Source organism: Propithecus coquereli, unplaced genomic scaffold (genome assembly GCF_000956105.1).
Source record: "Propithecus coquereli isolate 6110/MARCELLA unplaced genomic scaffold, Pcoq_1.0 Scaffold202, whole genome shotgun sequence".
NCBI lineage: Eukaryota > Metazoa > Chordata > Mammalia > Primates > Indriidae > Propithecus > Propithecus coquereli.
The window spans coordinates 3,549,383-3,573,417 of record NW_012145190.1 but is presented as its reverse complement, the minus strand read 5'-3'; the positions used below and the strand labels follow the sequence as shown (position 1 = coordinate 3,573,417).

The window sequence follows — 24,035 nt, the reverse complement described above, 5'->3', positions numbered from 1 at the left end:
AAAAATAAAAAAAAATATTAGCAAACTGAATTCAATAGCACATGAAAAGATCATTCAGCATGATCAAGTGTGATTTATCCCAGAGATGCAAGAATGACTTAACATATATAAATTAATAAATGTGATATACCAGATTAACAAAATGAAGGAAAAAAGCCACATGATTATTTCAATAGATGCAGAAAAATTATGTCACAAAATTCAACATAATTCCAAAATATAAAAAAACTCTGAAGAAATAGTTATAGAAAGAAGGCACCTCAACACAATAAAGTCCACATATATATTTTAAGCCCACCATTAATATCAGTCAATTGTGACAAGGGTAAAGCTTTTCTTCCAAGATCAGGAACAAGACAAGGATGTCCATTCTCACCACTTCTATTCTATGTAGTACTGAAAGTTCTAGCCAAAGAAATTAGGCAAGGACAAAAGTAAAGGCATCCATATAAAAAAGAAAGAAGTGAAATTGTCATTGTTTGCCAATGACATGATCTGCTATACAGAAAATCCTAGGGACTCCAACAACAACAGCAAAAAGAAACTGTTAGTACTGGTAAACAAATTCAGTAAAATTGCAGGTTACAAAATCAGCATAAAAAATCAGCAGTGTTCCTAAACACTAGCAACAAACTATCTGAAAAAGAAGTTAAGAAGACTATACCATTTACAGTAGACTACAGAAAAGAAAAATAGAAGTTGATTTAACAAAAGAGTTAAAAGACATTTGCACAATAAAGCTATAAAACATTGATGAAAGAAATTGAAGAAGTCAAAAATAAATAGAAAGATATCTCTGTGTTTGGATTGGAGGAATTAATATTGCTAAAATGTCCACACTACCCAAAGCTATATACAGATTTAATGCAATCCCTTTCAAAATTCCAGTGTCACTTTTTACAGAAATAGAAAAAACAATCCTAAAATTCACATAGAACAAGAAAAGACCTATAGCTTGGATAGAAATTCAAAAACATAGGAAACAAAAGCAAAAATAGGCAAATAGGATTGCATCAAACTAAAAGTGTTCTTCACATCAAAGAATACCATTAATAGAGTGAAGAGACGCCCATGAATTGGGATAAAATATTGGCAAACCATATATCTGATAAGGGGCTAATTTACAAAATATATAAAGAACTCCAACAACTCAGTAGAAGACAACAAATAACCTGATTTTTAAAAAGGCAAATGATCTGAACAGACATTTCTCAAAAGTTTATTCATTTTTAAAATGGGCACAAAAGTGTAAAGACTGCTGCATTGCTTTCTTGTTAAGGGGCTCAAGAGAAGGAAGGAAGAAAAGCAGGAAGAAAGGGTGGGAGGTAAAAAGTTAATTAAGTGCCTTCAATATTCAAGGAGCCAGCTGAGCCAAATAATGCTTCCACATAATAATGTCATTTAATCAGATGATTCTCAGATCCTGAATGCACTGTAGTATGTTGTTGCTATTTATTTGTTTTTAATATCATTGCCTAGGACCTACTTTGACCAATTAAATCAGAAACTCTGCAGATGGGATTCAAGATAGGTGTTTTTATAAGGCTCCTAAGGTGAGCCCTTGAATTCTTATTTCCCAATACTTTTAATGAAAAAAAATACATTTGTGGATTTTGTCAAAGTTAAGGCTAAAATATTCATCCATTTAGGGAATTCTATGTTGTCACTTTCAATTTTTTTCTCCTACTACATTCTAACACTTAAGAGCTGTTGCATGAAAACAATATAAAAAGTGCCAGATTCATCTAAGACCTTTTGGGATGTGCAATTCTACTTTGCTTAGATAAAGCTGAAGTCCCCCAGATCAGCTTCCCATGTGGTATCATCCTTGGATTGCAATGATGCTGGAATTGCCCTGGAAGTCTTGGCATGCGGTGGAAATAACGGTACATCCTTTAACATATTTTTTATTTACACCTCATGACTTTAGGGAATAAAGAGGATTTTACTTATTATCCTCATTTTACAACCGGAGAGAATAAAATCCAAAGGGGACAGATCAGTTGTCTCTGTAGTGAGAAAGTGTTATGAAAAGCACTCAAAGGTTTCTTACACATTGAAATATGCAATCTCTAAGTCATGGTCAGCCAAGGGCTTATTAAAATACTTTTAGGTTCCTTGAAGCAGTGTGGGTCCTAAGGTGATGTGATCCATGGCCTGCCATGAGCAGCCATGAGCACAGCTTGACTACAGAATAGAATACTAAATAACATAAATAAATAAATAATGGCAGCATGCAAGACTACAAATGAACCTCACATATATGATCTTGCATGAAAGAAAACAGAAATAAAACTATACACAGTATTTGATTCCCTCAATATAAAATTTAAAAATAGGTAAAACTAATTTATTGTGTTAGGAGTCAAGATAGTAATTACTTTTGGGGAGAAATGGGATGTCACTGGACAAGGGACTAAATATGGCTCCTGGAATGCTAGAAGCATTTTATGTTTTTTAAATATGAATATAAATTACAGGGATGTGTTTAATTTGTAAAAATTCATTGGATTATATGCTTTGTTCACTTTTCTTTAAAAGGTATATATGCACATATATAATCTCACATAGATTTATATCTGTATGTTTTACATGAATATATACACATATGAATTTTTCTTACACATATGCAGGGGATAGATCACGCAGAACATTTTGGGCCAGTGATTCTCAATTTACTATGCATATGAATCATATGAGTTGCTTATTGAAATATAGATTTTAATTCAGTAGTTCCAGGGCAGGGCCTAAGAATCTTCCATTTGAACAAGATACCAAGTGATGCTCATGATTCTGGCTTTTGAACCACACTTTAAGTAGCACAGCTTTAGATCATAGTAAGAAGTTTGTATTTTATTCTTGTTATATTTGAGGATTTTAAGCAAGAATGAACTGTGATCTGATTTATGATATAAACTCACCGTAACTGTCATAAAGAAAATAGACTTTAGGAAACAAAAAATAGAGCAATAGCAGCACTTAGGTAGGAAGAGTTGCTAGTGCCTCTGCTTAGAATTGTCTTGATGAAGATGGCAAAGCTGGAAGAAGGAAAAGAATAGTACTCCATGGTATACATATACCAGCTTTAAGAAACAATGGTGATATAGCACCTCTTGTATTCTCCTGGATAGAGCTGGAACGCATTCTATTAAGTGAAGTATCCCAAGAATGGAAAGACAAGCATCACGTGTACTCACCATCAAATTGGTATTAACCGATCAACACATAAGTGCACATATAAGAATGACATCTATTGGATGTCGGGCAGGGGGGAGGGAGGGGTGGAGGGGACGGGTATATGCATACACAAAGAGTGCCACGTGCACCATCCGAGGGATGGACGCGCTTGAAATTCGGACTTGGGGGGGTGGCAAGGCAACATACGTAACCTAAACATCTGTACCCCCATAATATCCTGAAATAAAAAAAAAAAGAAGGGAAAAAAGTTTGTTGAGTCCATACATAGTCTCCAGCCTTGCTACCGTAGCTAATTTGTAATGCGCATGCTTTTTAACTACAGGGATATGGAGAAGCAAATAGGCTTACCGACCTCCTTAGTGTGTGTCATCTTGTTCACCTTATTACTGAATGTCTTCTCTGCAATGGATGCCATTCAGTGGACATTTATAATGGAATATGAATTTCCTCTCACTGTCGTTTCCCAGAGATCCATCCATATACCTCTCCGAGACTAATTCCAGTCTTAGTCTAAGTTTCTGCTCTGTCAGTAAAACCACTAGTTTCTGCTCAGGAAACAATGTAGAGACACACCTCAGACCACCTTCCATGCTAAAAGAAGAAAATTTAGTGCACCCCTTAATATTCTACATGCGCACGCTTTGGACATAAGTTTGTATCCACAATACTACTACTCACCTGAAAGAATCAGGAATTCTTAGAGGACAGCTGAGTTTATGTTTTAGAGTGAGTAAATAAATAACACGTGCTTCAAGCATTCTGTCATGATAGAAAACATGGAAGCTCCTAGAAACGATATGGGCAGAGAAAAAAGGAGCCAACCTAAAGAGTCCTTCCTGGTGAAGTTGTCACATTCTGAGTGCAAAAGAAATTACTATAATAACAGAAGTGCTATTCACTTCTAATTGCAATATATTGCAGCAATGAAATCCAAAGAAATCCAGGTTACTCAAAACAAGAAAAAAAAAGGAAATTGTCTTTAAAGAATATAAGAAAGTATTGATACAACAAAAGAGGGTAAATACAATAGATTGTTCCATGCTGATTGGATTTTAACATTAAGACAGTGATATGATTTCATATGTACATGGCATGTAGAAATACATAGAAATTCAAATAAATATAGATATGCCCATATTTTATTGATATGAACAATAAATAATAAATGTTAAAACTGTGTTTCCCAGATAGTCTCAACAAAATTAAGAGCTCTACAAAGAATGGGAGATAATTATCAGGATTGATGAATGGGAATAAGGAGCAACAGTAATCACAAAATGTAACAATGTTAACTTCCATTCTATGCCTCTGCTGAGAATACCACCTACATGCATACCTCCTCCCCATATTTTCTTGTTACCAATTTTCCAACATTCTTTTAGTTTTCCCAAGTACATGGCCAACACACCAACCTCTTAGCCACTTCCCATGATGTTCTGTAAAGTATGGAGACAATCAAAGACCCTCCAGACTATGTAATGACAGAACAAAAGATCCACATATCCTGACGAAAGAAAGTAAAGGTATGCTATTGTCTCTGGTATATGAAAAACAAAAGCTTCTGGCTATCTTTGCTGATAAAAACTAGAGAGACAATCTAACAGATTTGGATGTTAAGCTCCTCCAGGAACTTGAGGAAAGAAAAAAAAAAAAAGATTCTGAATCCTATGTGGGTGTACTTGTGTTGATAAATTGGGCTTGATTAATCCTTGCATTTCGTTCTCCTTGATTTCCCACCCTTAGAATCCAATCTCATACATGCTTCCTAGACTCCTGCTAATAAAGTTTGATAAGATTCCATAATTCTTTTAGGGCATTTTTCCCATAAGAGAAGTTCTTGGATTTCTTCATCTGTGGTAATAATATTAATACTTAACCTTCACTACAGAGGCAACGTGGAGTGGTGGGGCTGTGTGTTGAGAATTATATCAGCTTATGAGGCAACACCCTAAGTGCAGTCAACTAGAAGACTTGTCCAGGGGGAAAGCTAGTTAGTTCCTCTTTTGGGAGGAAGTTAGGGATTGCCTCTGCAGACAAGGATTTTTTTGTTAGCCCTCTCCTTGGCTGCCCAATGTCCCTATCCCATATTTTATGGTCCCAATTCCTCCCTCCACCATTTTTTTTTAGCTTATCATAGAATCTCTGGCAATGTTTAGCATCTAATTGGTAATGCTTCTCTGCATTGCTTACAACCAGGCCCTGGCTCCGACTTCAACCAGATCACTCCTAAAAGAATACAGGTGATAAGAAATTCCTTCAAAGCTGAAGTCGGTGCTTCTCAAATACCCTTCCATGTGGGCCATTCACAGTTTTCAAATAAAACCCTGCAGATTTCATAATCAATATTATCATGGTCACAATTAATGCCACAATTAATTGATCTTTCAGGGCCTTGCCCTACACCTGCAATTCATGACACAACACCACTGGTGGTAATTTAAATCCTAGGCAGCAGATATCTACACATTCTTTAAATATGTGAGCAAACTAATCTCAGAAACCCAGTTTCAGGATTTGAGTCTAGGGCTGCTCCTAATATCCGTTACCATATCAGTCAGAATCCTGCCAGGAAACAGCCCACACAAACCAGGAAATTTAAGGAAAATTTAATAAAGGTACTATTTACAAAAATGTGAAAAGAGTATTGAAAAACTACAAAGCATAGACTAGTCTTCTGTCTCAGAGTCTTACAACATCTAGGCCTGAAGGGAGAAGAGGAAAGAGCAGTTATCACAACGAGAGAGAAAGATTATGTGACATTCGCAACTGAGTGGCCGCTTTGGCACTGATCTGGAGATGAATGTGGCCTTCAATTGCCCTAAATGGAAAGAGCCTGCAAATAAGTGCTTTGACTTCAGTCTTTTTTCTTTTTTCAATTCCCACCCACATTGATCACATTACTTGATACAGTTCACACAGGTTTGACTCTGGGTGCAGAGATCAGATGGAAAAGAATGGCAGTCGATCATGAAGGGGAAGTGGAAGTTATCGAACATGCCACAGAAATACTAGCATCTATGTGTACATCAGTATTCAGATGCACCTGTATAAATGCAAATGTCGGAGATACACACACACACACACAAACACACATATATAAAATTTGCATTCAGCAAAAGTAATACAGAATATACATGGTTCGTGAAGTAAAATTTTGACCAAATACATCTACCACTGGGGAATCACATTCTCTAAACAAAACCTTTCTCAGTTCCATTAAATAAGGATGACTCAATGTCACCGATGCATATTTCTGGTTAATTGCCTTGTTTCCAGTCCCTCAAGCTACAAAACCATGAGGAATTCAGTGAGTATTAAACCCGTGGGATCTAATCGCTGTTATAAAAGATTCTGGAACTAGCTATTTGAATGTTAAAATGAGGTGTTGCTGTGAATTTGGGTAAGTTGCTTAATTCAGTTATTACTGGGGGGGGTAGAAATTTTGCTTTATTCCCATAATAACTCAATGTCCAATTACATTGTTATATTACAGGAACTGCAAAGCCTCATTTTCATACCCCGTCAACCTTCTATTGCAAGTTCTGAAACTGCTGAGAGTAAAAAGGGAGACTTAACTTCACCTATTAGTTATAGTGAGAAAGGACAATTTATGTTAAAAGAAAGGATGGAAAATAAAAGAATACAATTGACACAATAACTAAAAGGGAGGCCACTGAGGAACATTTACCAAAGGAATAAGGTTTTGTGAATATCTCGAGACCCCTATGAAGACAGACTTTGCATAATCATGCCAGAAATAAACTATAGAGTGTTTCTTTTTTTGATTTATTTGTTTCTCAGAAAGCAGGAAGACAAAAGGTGCATTTAAAAAGAATGTCAGATAACAGCTTACTGTGACAGTCATTTTTGTCATAATCTCTGAGTGAAATTGGCCAGAAGAGAATTCCTTTTTTAAGACAAAACTTTAAACAGTGACCTAGTGCTTATGTTTAAGCCTCAAGAAAAAAAATCATGAAAACATGTGAAATAGTTTGCTTGTGAGTGTTTTTGTTGTGTATTGGAGATTTTTCTAATGAGAATATCCACAGAGTTCAGGTTCTTAAAGATATTAGTGGCCTCAAAACATTCATTGTTATTTTTAAAGAAATGAAACATAAGATAGAAATAAAGTCATTTCATTTCAGCATTATGAAAACTTTAGAGTCAACAAGAAAGCTATGGGCCAAAGAGAAGTAGGACTGAGTACCGGAGGAAAATATCAAAGGTCAAAAGGGGCAGTATTGCCAGGAGTTTGACCACCTTTACTCTTTTGCATAGTAAATTCTACCACTGTATGATCATATGACAATAATAATTGATACAACATCAAATGCTCAGCACATAATATCTATTACTGGAAGTCAGATACTCTAACTTCCTTATATACAAAAACATTATCTCTATTAAATCCCTGTGCAATCTTGTAGGAATTTGTTATTACAGATGAGAAGTGCATTACGTTACACACGATGACATTGATTTTCCGGAGGACTAAGTTTTCAAAGCTGACCAAGCTCTAAATCATTGGAATCAGAATGCAACCCAGGTCTGTTTAACGCTACATCTCATGCCAAGCAGTTCATGTTGCCTTTCAAAATTATTGTATACTTTTCTGCAAAATACTTTTGTGTATACATGTCTTTATTTAATCTTCACGTATCTATAAAGTAGGACCACTGTCATTCTAGTAGCAAAGGCCAATGTCACAGCATTTCTCAAAGTATCACATGAAGTCAGTTTGCATCAGAATCACTTGGGCTACTTGAGGGAAAAGTGCTGCCCTGGACCCCTGACCTGCTAAATTTGAATCTCTTGGGGATGAAGCTCAGGAAGTTACAACTTTAGCAATATGCTGAGGGGTGTTTGTATTCTCTGAATTAGAAGACCTCTGACTTATTGAATGTTTTCCATGTGTAAAGCCCTCCAATAAGTTGCTTAAGAACATTATATCTTTGAATTTTTACAACAGCCCTATCTAGCCGTTACTGTTATTATTTTACAAGTGAGGCAATGGAGACTTAACGAAATTAAGTAATTTGCATAAGATCTTCTGACAGCTGAGAAACATCAAGATAGAACTAGAAGTTATGTCAGCAGCCTGAAAGATCAGCGCTGTCTTTAGTTTGCCTGCTCCCTCATCACCGCCACCTCTGATTTTGAGGACGTGGTTCCTAATAGCTCTTCGACATGAAAGACAATTTGCTGCTCGAATGGAACTAACCTCCTTCACAAACATACTTTATTTTGAAATGTAATTTGTCTGTATATTTCAGTGGTCACACTTTGTATTCTGTTGACTACTCCTTCCTTATTTTTCTTGCACCTGCTTGTGAAGAGTACAGGATAGTCTGATATTTCTAGTTATGGCCAGTAACGAGGGATAGCAAACAATTCTTTTAGAGGTTAAATGCCATCATTAAAGCAGACCAGAATGTGGATTGGATTTGATTGACATTCATCTTGAGAATACAGAGGTCCATCCATTTATCAAATATTATATTACTTGTGTCTACTCTGTGCCAGATACTGTTTTAAGTAGTCACATCCTCCAGAGAACAAAACAAGCTATAAAACATGCCCTTCTCAGCCTGGTATCCTGATGGTGGCAATAGACAGCAAATAAGAAAAGTGAATCAATTACATGTTGAGCCAAAGGAACAGTGCTCCGGAGAAGAATAAATCAGGAAAGGAGGGTAAAGAGTGTGTGTGTGTGTCGGGGGGTGGGGGGGTGATGAGAGTGGTCCAGGAAGACCAGATTGAAAAGGTGATGTATTTTTGAGCAACTAAAGGGACTAAAAGAAAATTATAAGCAGAATGAACAGTGAGTGCAAATATTTTGAACATAAACAAAATATTTTGTTCTACATGGTTGGTCCTAGACTTCTAGGATTATCAGCGATGTGATACTACGTAGCATACATTCTATTTATTCAGCACAGTGATTCAAACCAAACTCTCATTTTCTCTTCTCTTAGGTGAGATTCCTGCAGCCATGGAGAGGAGCAATCACACAGTGACTGAGTTCCTCCTGCTGGGCTTCACGACAGACCCAGTGATGCAGCTCGTCCTGTTCGTGGTGTTCCTCGGGGTGTACTCTCTGACCCTGGTTGGAAATAGCACCCTCATAGTGCTGATCTGTAATGACTCCCGTCTCCACACACCTATGTATTTTTTCATTGGAAATCTGTCTTTTCTGGATCTCTGGTATTCCTCTGTCTACACTCCAAAGATCCTAGTGACCTGCATCTCTGAAGACAAAAGCATCTCCTTTGCTGGCTGCCTGTGCCAGTTCTTCTTCTCTGCAGGGCTGGCCTATAGTGAGTGCTACCTGCTGGCTGCCATGGCTTATGACCGCTATGTGGCCATCTCCAACCCCCTGCTCTATGCTCAGGCCATGCCCAGAAAACTGTGTGCATTTTTGGTCACAGCCTCTTATCTTGGTGGGTTTATTAACTCTTTAATCATCACCAAAAGAACGTTTTCCTTTAACTTCTGCAGTGATAACATTATTGATGACTTTTTCTGTGATTTGCTTCCCCTGGTGAAGCTGGCCTGTGGCAGGAAGGATGGCTATCGGGTTCTGATGTACTTCCTCCTGGCCTCCAACGTGATCAGCCCCGCTGCGCTCATCCTCACCTCCTACCTCTTCATCATCGCCACCGTTTTGAGGATCCGCTCCACCCAGGGCCGCCTCAAAGCCTTCTCCACGTGTTCCTCCCACCTGATCTCTGTTACCTTATACTATGGCTCCATTCTCTACATCTACTCTCGCCCCCGATCTAGCTATTCTTTTGATAGGGACAAAATAGTTTCTACATTTTACACCGTGCTGTTCCCCATGCTGAACCCCATGATCTACAGTCTGAGGAATAAGGATGTGAAAGAGGCTCTGAATAAACTCTTCAAATAAATCAAGATTATCTCCTTCTAAGGAGAAGCAAAGACAATTTTAGGTCAGGTCACTCGTATTTCAAGCAGAGCCGTCATTGCGTTTCATCGTGATCAAGGATTCTTATGATGCAAGTTAAAGTTTCCACCCTTGATACATGACAGTTCAAGAGACCTAAAATAAGAAAATTAGGAAAATTTAGGAGAATAAATCAGAATACAAACTATATGTATTTGGATTGAATTTCATGTTACTTTAAATTAAAAACAAACATAAAACTGAAGCCCCCAAATTCTCCTCTACCTTCATAAAGTGACAGAACAGTCCACTTCTTTAGCCTAAGAATATTTGGCTGACTGATACACACAGAATAGTATCTACCTGGTTCCTAGAAATAGGAACGAATGTGCTAAATCAGTTTTAATATGTTCTTACTATTAGTAACTAAATGATATTCATCACTTTCTCTTAACAGAATATCCTAAGCATTTTTATAAATACCTTTCCCCACAAGAGGTACCAACGCAAAGATCCACAGGCACCCAAGAAATAACTTGACACAAACTAGACCAAATCGGCATGATCTTATAATTTATATGCCTCTTACATAAGTTTCTCCAGTAAGGAAAAAAATCTGTCAAGATCCCCTAGATATGATTTTTGTGTTTCACTGTATAACTCACATAGCTCCTCTTTATTTTATAGGGGTGAACTTATATCCAAATCGTGACATTCTGAGCTTCAAAATGAAGTCCCAAAACAATAAATGTTGGCGTGGATGCGGAGAGATAGGAGCACTCATACACTGCTGGTGGGACTGCAAACTAGTGCAACCTCTGTGGAAAGCAATATGGAGATACCTTAAAGAGATACAAGTAGATCTACCATTTGATCCAGCAATCCCATTACTGGGCATCTACCCAAAAGAACAAAAGACATTCTATAAAAAAGACATCTGCACTCAAATGTTTATAGCAGCACAATTCACAATTGCAAAGATGTGGAAACAACCCAAGTGCCCCTCGATACATGAGTGGATTAATAAAATGTGGTATATGTATACCATGGAGTACTATTCAGCCATAAGAAACAATGGTGATCTAGCACCTATTGTATTCTCCTGGATAGAGCTGGAACACATTCTACTAAGTGAAGTATCCCAAGAATGGAAAAACAAGCACCACATGTACTCACCAGCAAATTGGTTTCACTGATCAACACATAAGTGCACATATAAGAATAACATTTATTGGGTGTCGGGCAGGTGGGAGGGGGGAGGTATATGTATACATAATGAGTGCAATGCGCACCATCTGGGGGATGGACACACTTGAAGCTCTGACTTGGGGGGAGGAGGGGGGTAGGGAAAACATACATAACCTAAACATCTGTCCCCCATAATATGCTGAAATAAAAAAAAAAAATCAAAGACGGAGAGTAGAATGATGGTTAACAGAGGATGGAAAGAGTAGCATGGAAGGAGGGTTAAGGTGGGGATGGTTGATGGGTATAAAATATAGTTAGAAAATTAGATAGAATGAACAATTTTTGATAACACAACAAAGTGACTACAGTCAACAGTGAATTATGGTATACATTAAAATCACTGAAAAGTAGAATTGGAATGTTTATAGTGTCCAACTGACAACTATTTTTAGTAGTCAAGTCTAGAAAGTCAAAGAGCTAAAGTGCTCTAAAAGAAATTTTATCTAGTTGACCCTTTGTTGTCCAAATTTTTCTGGTAAAATCCATTATAGGAAGTGTCAACACATTCTAGAAGGTTCTCATTTTGGGTGATGCGGATCTGAGGCCTGTAGCTCAATGACTCTGAACCATGGATCCTAATGAGAATCCAACAGATGCTCTTGAACAGATCAGCACACAAACAAGACGTTCCAGGCCCATTCTTTGGGGGAATCTTCAACTCCCTGAAGCCCATCTAGGTTCTCCCTAGTGATCAATGGACCCAAATTAAGAATTCCTGCTTTAGTAGAGGTAGAGAAAACCATTCAGGCTAGAAAAGGAGATAGAATCTCACTGCTGGAGCATCTCAAGAGGTACAATGCAGAAGTGTACATATGACTATTTATAGCATATGTAATGTATATGTATACATATTTTAGTTTAGCTTTGACACAGCTCAATAGAGAAAGATAATTAAAATTATGACTAATTACATTTTTCACCAGGGAATCATAGACTACCAAAATTTTTTCTCCATCTCAATAATAATCCCTGATTTGTCAACACAGAATTTTATTTAATTGTCCTGTTAGTTATTCTCCCAAACTATGAAATCCTGAGGGTTTGCAGGAATCTACAACCTGGGAATCCATATACTAACATAAAAGATTCTGTGACAGACAGTTCTGAATTCTGTTAAGAGGATGGTGTTGCTGAGGATTTTAGATAAGTTGCTTAATTCATGTTAAAGATATATGAGTGTTCATTTATCTAAGCTGATTCAAATAGAACTCCTTAAGGGAATTTTGGCCAACTATACCAGATTTTACCATGTAGACACAACATACAACATAATTCATATGTGTTGTACATAATACACCTAAACACACATACACACACAAAGATCTTCCAGCTTTCATTTTAGAATTTTAGTCAGTAATACAGTAAGAGAGTAATACAAACTCACTGGCTTATAAAAGACAGTTGGATTCAAATTATATTTCTGACAAAATTGAGACTTGTTGACATGGCTAAACTTTATTTCTCTTGATAAGTAATCTAATGGAAGCTGTGGAGCAAAATTTTGGATATAGTAGTTTTTATGGCAATTCAATTTAAAAAAAATTCTTTCACACTTTTCTCCCCTTTTTTTCAGTTTCAAATGTGTTTAGGGTTAACATTGCAATTATTTACATTATCCTAGTACTGGCTTAATAGTATAAGAAAAACAAAATCTCCAACCAGTCTTGAACTAGTACCGAATCTATCTTTTGTTTGCTCTTCCGGTTTGTTTGATTAGCAAATGCAGGCAGAGAAGAATTTTAATAGGGTGTTTCATTTGTTTGTTTGTTTGTTTTGTGGGGTTTTTTTACCACTGAATGGCAGAAAAAAGAAAATTTTTATGACAGAGAGATACCTTATATTACTCAAAATTTTAACCTGTTGGATCTCAGAGACTACCTTTTATAGACATTTATCTGGTTCTTTTTTTAGATTATTAATTTTTCAATTGTATGTTTTATTACTGTAAGCAATTGTTAGTCGGGCAAACCTAAGTTTACATTTCTTAAAGGTGTCTGGGTTGTTGGTTACTATGGAGCTAATGCAATTTGTAGAGCCATTAATTAATTCAAAAGCGCTTTAAGACTTTTTTTAAAAAATCTTGGGTGGAATGTCATAAGAAGTGAATTTTATGTCAACACCAATAGAAAAGTGAGCACATTCAAACTAGGCAAAGAAAATAATATATAGACATAGAAGACTTAGAAAGCTCTACATGTTAACTGTATAGTTGCAGGCCTTTTTAGAGAGTACAAATAATGACCATTTGGGCTCCAAATTTTCCTTGATGTCAGTTTGCCCATAAGTTTAAAAACATGCACAAGAATGGGCCATAATAAGTAGCCATCTGGAGTCCCACAAAATTTGTCATTCCTTAATGTTTGAAAATCTCATTCCATTTCTTATTAATCTCTTACGAGCAAGAAAATTCTATAAATCTCATCACTGAATGTCGGGAGTTTAGACTGGTGTTTTAGATGGTGGCGACCACCCTAATGGCTTTTTTTTTTATTTCAGCATATTATGGGGGTACAGATGTTTAGGTTACGTATGTTGCCCTCCCTCCCCCCCAAGTCCGAGTTTCAAGTGTGTCCATCCCTCGGATGGTGTGCATTGCACTCTTTGTGTATGCATATACCCATCCCCTCCTCCCCATCCCCCTTCCCCAGCCCAACATCCAATAGATGTTATTCATATATGTGCACTTGCTTTTAATTAGGTATCCTGCAGCCACAATTTAGTATGTTTGTTTTTGCTTTTAGAAGATTTTTGGAAACAAGCAAGGGAAAAGAATTAAACCAAGTCAAAAAAACCAAGATAAGAGTAGTCACAAAAATTTTAACCTAGGCATGTAGATCAAATAAAATATTAAAGTAGGCACAAAGGTGCCAAAGGTGAATTCACCAGAAAAGCCAAGTCTCACGGACAGAATGTAGGAAATTCTGCAGAAAGCAGAGAACTCAATTCAGAAAGACATGCGGCTTCTTATCTGAAAGGGACTTACTAGAAAAGACAAAAGTCTTTTATCATCCTAGGAGGGATACATGAGCCTTTATAAAGATGGTCTTATCCAAACCAGATCCCAAACAATATCAAAAAACATCTACCATAAAGAGAGAGGCTCAGCCTGCAAGAAGACTAACCAGGCCAGAAAAGGCACACTGTGAAAGGAGAGAGTGCAAAGGGCTCGAGTGAATGCCGCACGCCAGTTCCAAGAATCACAAATTTGTTTCAATAATGATATTTTTAGGTCCTGTTTCTGACACCATATATGCCAATCTAAATAACAAAAAGAGAAGACCTCTCTAAAATAAAAATATTTACTCATGAATGGAGCATGCAATGGGAATATGTGTGCCACAGTAAGTAATGTGCACATTTAGGAAGGTAAAGGAAGACAAAGGCTTTTAAAGGAAAAAATGAGAAGGATCACATCATCATTTTGAAACAATTATTCTTGGCTACAAAGATCAGTAATATGTATACAATGGAATGTTACTCAATTATAAGAAACGACAGTGATCTAGCACCTCGTATATTTTCCTGGATAGAGCTTGAGCCCATTATCCGAAGTGAGGTATCACAAGATCGGAAGAATAGGCTACACATGTACTCGCCATCAAATTGGCACTAACTGATCAACACTATGCTGCTCACACGATAGTAATATTCTCCAGGGATTAGGGAATTAAGGGGGGTAAACTCAAAGCTAATGGACCCGGTGAGCATTGTAGAGGGGAAGGGCATGCCTCTAATCCTCACTTGGGTGAGGCAAAGACATAAAATGTAACCAAAATGTTTGTACCCTCATAATATCCAGAAATAAAAATAAATAAATAAATAAATAAAAACCTCATACATTATACTGCAAAAAAAAAAAAGATTAGTAATAATGGTGAAAAAGGTCTAAGTTTGGACAGGCAGTAGCTGGGCAAATGTTCTTGCAGAAATATTTCTTACAAGATTGCAATGCCCTTTGTGCAAGCTTGTTTTTTCAGTCTTTCATGGTAGTTTTCTTATCAGAAATACAAGCACGATAACCCTCTCTTCATGGCCTTTCATGGCTTTATTTTCCAATTTTTTTTTTCCTTTTTACACTAGTGACTCCATTCTGATGCTGACAACTTTTACAAATACAACTGATACTCATTTCAGCATTCCTCAGCATGATCTACAGACAACCGCATTATAAGCACTTAGACTGCTTTAATGAAAGCAGATTCCTTGAGGTTCACCTATAGCCTGCTATATTAGAACCACTGGCATGGAATAAGGCAATTCCTATGTGCAAAGAATTTGAGAACCACGTGCTACTTGAGTGTTTGTAATACGCCAAGCTCTGTACTTAATCCTTACTTGAGTTAACGCTTTTACAACAATCCTAATGAGAAAAAAAATTACCCCCATCTTACATATGAAGACATTGTGGCTTTACATTGGTTTTTGTCTGTTTTTGAGACAGATTCTCACTCTGTCACCCAGGCTAGAGTGCAGTGACATCATCATAGCTCACTGCAACCTCAAACTCCTGGGCTCCAGCGATCCTCCTGCCTCAGCCTCAGTAGCTGGAACTATAAGCATGAGCCACCATGCCTGGCTAACCTTTTCTACTTTTTTCAGCAGAGATAGGTGTCTTGCTTGCACTTGCTCAGGTTGATATCAAACTCTTGACCTCAAATGATCCTCCCTCGTTGGCCTCCCAGAGTGCTAGGATTAGAGGTATGAGCCACCGTGCCCAGTCAAGGCTTTACATTGTTGACTAGTGGTGGAGAACTTCAATCCTGAAAGTCAAATGCATTTTCCATAATAGCCCAGCTGTCTTTAGTTTGAGCAGTCAGTTCTAAGGCACGCTTCTTATCCACTATTCCATAGAGTGATGGGCAATCTGTCGCTCACATGAAAAACACTTTCTTCTCAGACACACTCCGTTTAGGTAAACAAATATTTGGTCAGGCTATTTTGTTGTCTTTTTTCTTTTTATACTGATTTAGGGTATAGTGACATCATTAGAGGCCACACAGAACATCAGTCCTATTTACTGGTTTCTCCTCTGAGTCAGGGTTATGCATTAATTCATTAATTCATTCAGTAAATATTTATTGTGTGTCCATTTTATGGCAGGTACTACTCTCGGCACTGGGTATATGTAATGAGCAAAACAGACAAAAATCCCTGCTCTCATGCAGTTTACGTCCTTGTGGGTTTCTATCTCTGATCCCAGTGACCCAGTGGAAAAAGTAAATAGAGGGCTACATTACCACAGGTAATTTGATCTCTTAAAGGTATTCTCCAGTTATTTTTCTATTTCTTTACATAATTCCTAGAAGAGCCTATGAAGATTCACAAAGTAATACGCAAATCTTTGGAGTAGAGTTTCTTAACAGACATTAAGATCCTTTAAGAAGCATTTTTTTTTAAGCATGTGATTGGATTTTTGATTGTCACAAAGATCAGGAGCCTTATGGAATATTTAGTATGCAGTAGACAAGGATAAAAAAATCTTGCATTCATAGGATGGTCCTATGCAAAGAAAATTGTTCTACTCTCTCCATCCAGAGTCTTCATGCACATTTGCTCCTTGGAAAAGATCTTTATAACTATATGACTCTGAAATCTACACTGCTCTACAAACAAAGAGTGTATTTTGCAATATTTTCCTATGTACCAACTGAGGAATTTAAAATCAAGGGAAGATTGACATTTGTTTTGTTTAGAACTTTACCAAGAATTGTCCAGCTTGTCAGAAAAATTTTATCAACAATGTAAATGCAGCTCCTGATATTTGACTCAACAATACATTCATGATGATTCTACATGTATCATTGATTTTACTATATTTATCTCTTTCACTAAGTAATCAGCATTTACATATTGAAATTTATATCATTTTATAATAAATCCTGTATTATAATCATTATCATATAATTGTATTATGAACTACTTTTCTTTTATAGTTTTTTTGACATTAGACTTAGGATAGTTTACATACATATATATGTTTATACTTAGATTACATTACCTATAAATTTCATTTCAAGACTATGAAGGAAGAACTAAAAATATTTGTTTTAAAGAGCAGGTTTTTTTAATGTAGTAAAATTCAGAACTATTGCTACAGACAATATCAACTTGGGATAATTGTTTTAAGAATGATGTTCATGGCTAGTTATAAAGACTGGGAAATAATGCTAAGTACCATGCTTTTACATCCCGAAGACCCATGAGGACATCACAGAATGTTTACTAAGCATTAGCAGATAGATTAATTCAGTGGTCTCCACCCAAATTTTACTCTGATTCCTAATCTGGTTCCTTCCCTGGGATTTATGGTAAATGTGCCAGAGGCTCCTGCAGAGTAACTGAGGGGAGAATTTTTCCTGTAATCGTGGAAAAATATTTTCATCACTTTCAAAACAACGGGAACCTTCCTAGTTCTCATAGGCTGTAAACAACTTGTCCATTCCTAGCTGGGAAATGGGAAAAGGGTTTTTTCTCTCAGTGTCTAAATTCCATTAGCTCTTTCTAAGTCCATTTTTATCCCATCAACTAGTTTTATTTTCTCAGTAGCAACTAACATTAACTGAAGGTCTATCTGCACGTATTTGTTTGTTATATATCTCTACCTTCTAGAATAAAGGCTCCGTAGAGTAAGAGTCAGCCCTATCATCTTCACTGCTATGTCCCAGTGACTAGAACAGCACCCAGGGCCCAGGAAATATTTTCTGAAAAAAATTAATAACCCCACCAAATGCAGTATGACTTTTCTGTTATTAAATGCATTTTATTGAAATAAATATATTGAAGCTGATAAAACTCCTATCATCTGCCCAAAGCAGGTAAGAACCCTGCTTAATGTTGACCACATCTGAGGTGTTTAGCACAGGGAATGCCCTCATTTGATATTGGTTGAGACAATTAAACTCTGCTCTACTCTATTTGCTGGTGAGGTCTTTCCAAGCCATGGAGAGGAGCAATCACACAGTGACTGAGTTCCTCCTGCTGGGCTTCACGACAGATCCAGTGATGCAGCTGGTCTTGTTCGTGGTATTCCTCGGGGTGTACTCTCTGACCCTGGTTGGAAATAGCACCCTCATAGTGCTGATCTGTAATGACTCCCGTCTCCACACACCTATGTATTTTTTCATTGGAAATCTGTCTTTTCTGGATCTCTGGTATTCCTCTGTCTACACTCCAAAGATCCTGATGACCTGCATCTCCGAAAACAAAAGCATCTCCTTTGCTGGCTGCCTGTGCCAGTTCTTCTTCTCTGCGGGCCTGGCCTATAGTGAGTGCTATCTGCTGGCTGCCATGGCTTATGACCACTATGTGGCCATCTCCAACCCCCTGCTCTATGCTCAGGCCATGCCAAAGAGACTGTGCATCTATTTTGTTATATATTCCTATACCGGGGGCTTTGTTAACGCAATAATATTAACCAGCAACACATTCACGTTGGATTTTTGTGGTGACAATGTCATCGACGACTTTTTCTGTGATGTCCCACCCCTGGTGAAGTTGGCATGTGATGTGGAAGAGAGCTACCAGGCTGTGCTGTACTTCCTCCTGGCCTCCAACGTCATCTCCCCCGCCACGCTCATCCTCACCTCCTACAGCTTCATCATCGCAGCAGTCTTGAAGATCCGCTCCAACCAGGGCCGCCTCAAGGCCTTCTCCACGTGTTCCTCCCACCTGATCTCTGTTACCTTATACTACAGCTCCATTCTCTACATCTACTCTCGCCCAAGTTCCAACTATTCCCTCGAGAGGGACAAAATGGTTTCCACGTTTTACATTGTGCTGTTCCCCATGCTAAACCCCATGATCTACAGTCTGAGGAATAAAGATGTGAAAGTAGCTCTGAAAAAATTCTTCATGCTAGCACAATCTGAAGTCTAAATTGACAAACTTCTCAAATTTGTGCCAAGTAATAGCAAACTGCTTCATGGAAAGGTTGGGGAACTGGATTTTTTTTAAAAAAGTGTTTTTTTCCTATTGAACAAAATTCGAAAAGAATATTTTATTTCCATGTTAGGTTTTTTGTTTTGTTTTTGTGATCAGATTGTAATCTATAGAATTATACGTTTAGTTCAATATTAATAGAGTTTTTAAAAATAAGTATCTCAGATGCAAAATAAAAGAATAGGTAATACTTCTGGCATCCCATGGGTTCAATTTTACTGTGTTCTCTCCCCAATATTGACTCAATTATTTTTCTGTATATAATGAATTATGGGGATGTGAAGAAAACATAATATGAATCATTGACATTTGGGGAATACACTCCAAATCCTTCTGGTCAAGTACTCATAGAGGTTCCTTGGTGGTACAAGAATAAGAAATGTTAAGATTATTTCGACGAAAAGAGAGAGAGAGCAGTGATATGTTGGAAAATAAATGCAGGTGAAAGGAAAGATGAGAAATGTTAGAGATAATACAAAGGAAGTGGCTACAACTATGTCCTAATTTTTTTAATGAATTTTGTAAATATTCTCATTCTAGCAATTGGTATAATATTTCAGTAGAAAAATTCTAACCTCAGAGCTGCAAACTCCCAATTTGTAAAATGTAATTAATAATCCTTAACTTGCAGTCTTTATAGGCGGTTAAATAAAATATCAATTATACCTACCATGTACTGAATATTGAGCTGTAAGTTGTTTTTGTAATTAAAATATTCCAGTGTAAAAATACAGGCATTGGGTTTAGAATGTTGTTTCATCTGTCTGAACCTGTGGCTGGAGTCTCCTCCAGGGCAGCAGCAGGGGAATTCTCACAAGGGACTTCCCCAACCCATCCTGATATTGGGGCCTGTTGGGATTCTAAGAAAGAAACACTAAGTGCCAGGGTGATCAGTGCAAAGCATTTATTTAGAGGAACTTCCATACAGAGGGGGCTGCAACCTGTCCTTGCAGAGGACAGCAAGACAAGAAATGTTCTGCCTAGGTATATCCACCACGAGGAGGTTGAGTTATGGCATTTATGTGAGGGTTTCAGGAATTGGGCTCATAGCCAGGGCTAGTTTCTACTTTTTTAGCAACATGTTTGATTATTCAGAGTTTCAGGCATCAAACAAGTTTATCAGTGCCTGGGAATGTTTGGGGCCCAGGCTGGATTCAAAACTGCAAGGAAAACACACAGCTGGCCGGGTCCTAGGCCTGTCAAAGCGGTCTGAGTTTTTCAGTCAAGACCAAGAAAAAAACCAAGGGAAATAGGGGACCCTCCATATAGGGGTGTTGTCATTAATTTATTTCATTTCATTTGATGTTATTTTTCCCTAGTTTGGGGTGGGGGGTACACTGCTGTATAACCTGAGAGATGGTACTATGGAGTGCTCATTCTGTGTAAAAGAGAACATACTTTTATGGAGATACGCAATTCTAAAGACATATATTTCTTCATGAATTTAGAAATAGTTTTGTTCTTTGTTTTGTAATCTAAACAACTCTTAAACACTTTGCCTCATATTATATTGTTGTAGAAGGTGCAAAGTTTAAAAAGATATTTTCTAAATACTCAATTAGAGCTTTACGAAGAAATATAAAGGAAATGCTTTCCTAAAAAAAATTTGTAAAATCTTGACCAAATTTCCAGGAGTCTCACAATTTCAAATCTTCTCCTTATACCGTAAAGATTGCTTACTACGCTTCAAAGTCAAGCAATATCTATGAAACCATGTAATTTCTTTTTTTCCCCAAAAGTCCCCAAAGACAACCAACAGAATGAATTTTATGAAAAATCTACTATTGCAAAGAGGCAAGACACCATCTTGCAGAAGATTAGATAACCCAATGCTATAGTTTTCAAATAGTTTGCACTACAACAATGTAATGACGATACAGTTGTTTGCACAATATTTCATTATTTTAAATATAACTTGAAATATAGAAATGCATACAAACACATCTACAAACCAATTATTTGGAAAATGCAATAACAGCCTTCAGCAAAGAAAATATCCTTCACGTTTGTGGTCCTATGGTCTGTGTTGCTTTCCTGAAGGCCTCTTTCACATCTTTGTTTCTCAGGCTATAGATGAGAGGGTTGAGCAGTGGGTTGACCACAGTGTAGAACAAGGCAGCCACTTTGTCTTTCTCTAGGGAGTAGGTGGAACTAGGCCTTGAATACATAAAGAGCAAGGATCCGTAGAAGAGCATGACCGAGATGAGGTGGGAAGCACAGGTGGAGAAAGCCTTGCGCCTTCCTGATGCTGAGCGGATCCTCAGGATAGCCAGGAGGATGTTGAAATAGGAGATTACGATGGCAAGGATACTGGAGAGGACTGTAAAGCCTACCATACACAGGAGCACTTTTTCATAGACCTTGGTGTCTGTACAGGACATTTTTACCAGTGGTGGCACATCACAGAAAAAGTGGTCAATGATATTTTTACCACAGAAGCTCAGGCGGAATGTGTTGGCAGTGTGGGCTATGGCATTCATAAATCCCCCTATGTAAGAGCCAGCAACAAGCCCAGCACAGAGAAAAGTGGACATGGTACCTGCATAAAGCAATGGGCTACAAATTGCCACGTGCCGGTCATAAGCCATGGCTGCCAGGAGGTAGCACTCAGTGTAGGCAACAACACAGGAAAAGAAAAACTGAGCCCCACAGCCAGCCAAGGAAATGCTCTTATCTTCTGACACACAATTGGCCAGGATGTTGGGGGTATACACAGAGGTATACCAGAAATCCAAAAACGACAGATTGCCGATGAAAAAGTACATAGGTGTATGCAAGTGGGAATCAATCCGGATTAAGATAACCAGGGTCATGTTCCCTGACAAAGTTACCAAATAGAGTGTCAGAAATATTCCAAATAAAATCAGCTGCCACCGGGGGTCTGCTGAGAAGCCCACCAAGATGAATTCAGTCAGGATGGTGCGATTTCCCACTTCCATGTCCGCACAGATGAAAGCCTGGTTACCATGATAAGGGGAAAACATCACTCAGTGATTTTTCTATCGAAATAAGTTAAAAAGGTTATCAATTAAATCAACAATTACTAAGAAGCTTGTGGAGTTTTATTCCTTACCATCTAGAATTATAGAACTTCAGTCTGTGACTTGGAAAGACAACTGGAATTAAAGTCAGACGTGATTTGCAAGTTGGGGATTTCACTTATTAACTGTTTGACGCAGAGTAAGTCTCTTATTTTCATAAAATGGATAAGAAAAATGAAGCTCACGGCGATGACTAATCACCTCCTGACCAATTGTCTGATTGAATATATATGATATACATGAAAAGAACCCAGCCCAATGTTTGGTACATAGTGGGTGCTCAAAAAATTTCAGTATCCTTCCATAAGTTATTGAGAACTTCCTTGTGTTAGGCATTGTGTTGGTAGGTGTATGAATACCAATATACTGTACTACTCCTGCTGCTATTAGTACAAACAGAAAAACAGTTATACATTACCGACCATGCACCAGTTACTATTCTAAGTTCTATACTTAATCTATTTAATTCTCACCACAACTGCTTAAGGTAGGTGATCTTATGAAGCATGTGTTATAGTTGACGAAACTGAAGCACAGGGAGGTTAAGTAACATGCCCAAGATCACAGAGCTGGTATTTGAATGAAGAACTTTCTTAGCTAAGAGTATGTGCATTCAATGGTTAACCCATTTACCTTTCTTATAGGTGAATAGTTGTTTTTCTTCATGTTCTCCTACTTAAGGCAATGCTGTAGCCCTCTTATGACCTGAAAACCTGTTACAATCCCTAAAAAGAGCTAAAATTTCTTTTAAGAATCCTTCATTTTCTACTTTTTTCTACTTAACTTGAGATTTATATGCATAGTTCATGCATTTTTTTTGACAGAGTGGATGCCAAATATTAGGAAGAACCCAATTTTTGGTGGCAAGGCATTTGGAAACCATGAATTCTTTAAATTTCATATCTTGAAGCTCCAAAGCTCTCAGAGAGAAGCTAAGAAGACATATCTAATTAAAAACTTTACCAAATTAGGGCCAATGTCCCAGTAGTCACATGACTTTAGATACAGCTATTAAGGCAGAAGGAGAAAGCTGAAACTAAGAGAGGATATTGATCTATTTCAGTGTTTAAAACATTTACTTACAGTGGTAGAGTGGCTATAGTTAACAGCAATACGTTGTGTACTTCAAAGTAACTAGAGGAAAAGATTCGAAATGATCCCAAAACAAAGAAAGGATAAATGTTCAAGGGAATGTATATCCTAAATACCATTATTTGATCATTACAAATTATATTCATGCTATCAAAATATCACAAGCAATCCATAAATAAGTACAATTATTATATAGCAATATATTTTTTTAAATTTACCTTCAGGCAAAGCTGGAGTCCGGGTTGTAACTAGAATGCAAACTAAAGACCTCTATCTGTTGGTCAATCTAGTGTTCCTCCTTTTGGGGAAGCAAGGTGTGGATGTACTAATGTTTCAAATGTAGATGATAATGTTCAGTGAGCATGTGATTTGATTGATGATATTGCAGTAAAAGCAGCTTGAAGACTTATAGACAATTTCACTTCTCTATTAGTATATTATGCTACTCTTTCATTAGCACATAGACTACAAATGCTTTAGTTCGACACCCAAAGTGCCATAAACTAGCTTTACCTTGTCTTTTTAACTCTCTGTGTGTCTCTCTCATCACATTTACTCATCTTTTGGAACTTCAATCAAACTAGATTACTCACATGATCAATTTCCCCAAA

General features: G+C 37.3%; 3 protein-coding genes across 3 annotated transcripts; 2 read left to right on the top strand and 1 right to left on the bottom strand.

Annotated features, from left to right (window-relative positions):
• Positions 1-9,190: 9,190 nt before the first annotated feature.
• Positions 9,191-10,108, top strand: LOC105810013 (olfactory receptor 9G1). The gene has a single exon (XM_012643922.1). It carries the CDS (start codon positions 9,191-9,193, stop codon positions 10,106-10,108), a length of 918 nt encoding a protein of 305 aa, XP_012499376.1.
• Positions 10,109-18,292: 8,184 nt separating this feature from the next.
• On the top strand, positions 18,293-19,228 carry LOC105810024 (olfactory receptor 1013-like). The gene has a single exon (XM_012643933.1). It carries the CDS (start codon positions 18,293-18,295, stop codon positions 19,226-19,228), a length of 936 nt encoding a protein of 311 aa, XP_012499387.1.
• A 2,063-nt stretch (positions 19,229-21,291) lies between these two features.
• LOC105810031 (olfactory receptor 9G4) lies at positions 21,292-22,275 on the bottom strand. Its single transcript, XM_012643939.1, has one exon. The coding sequence runs from the start codon at positions 22,273-22,275 to the stop codon at positions 21,292-21,294; it is 984 nt and encodes a 327-aa protein (XP_012499393.1).
• Between the last annotated feature and the right edge of the window lie 1,760 nt (positions 22,276-24,035).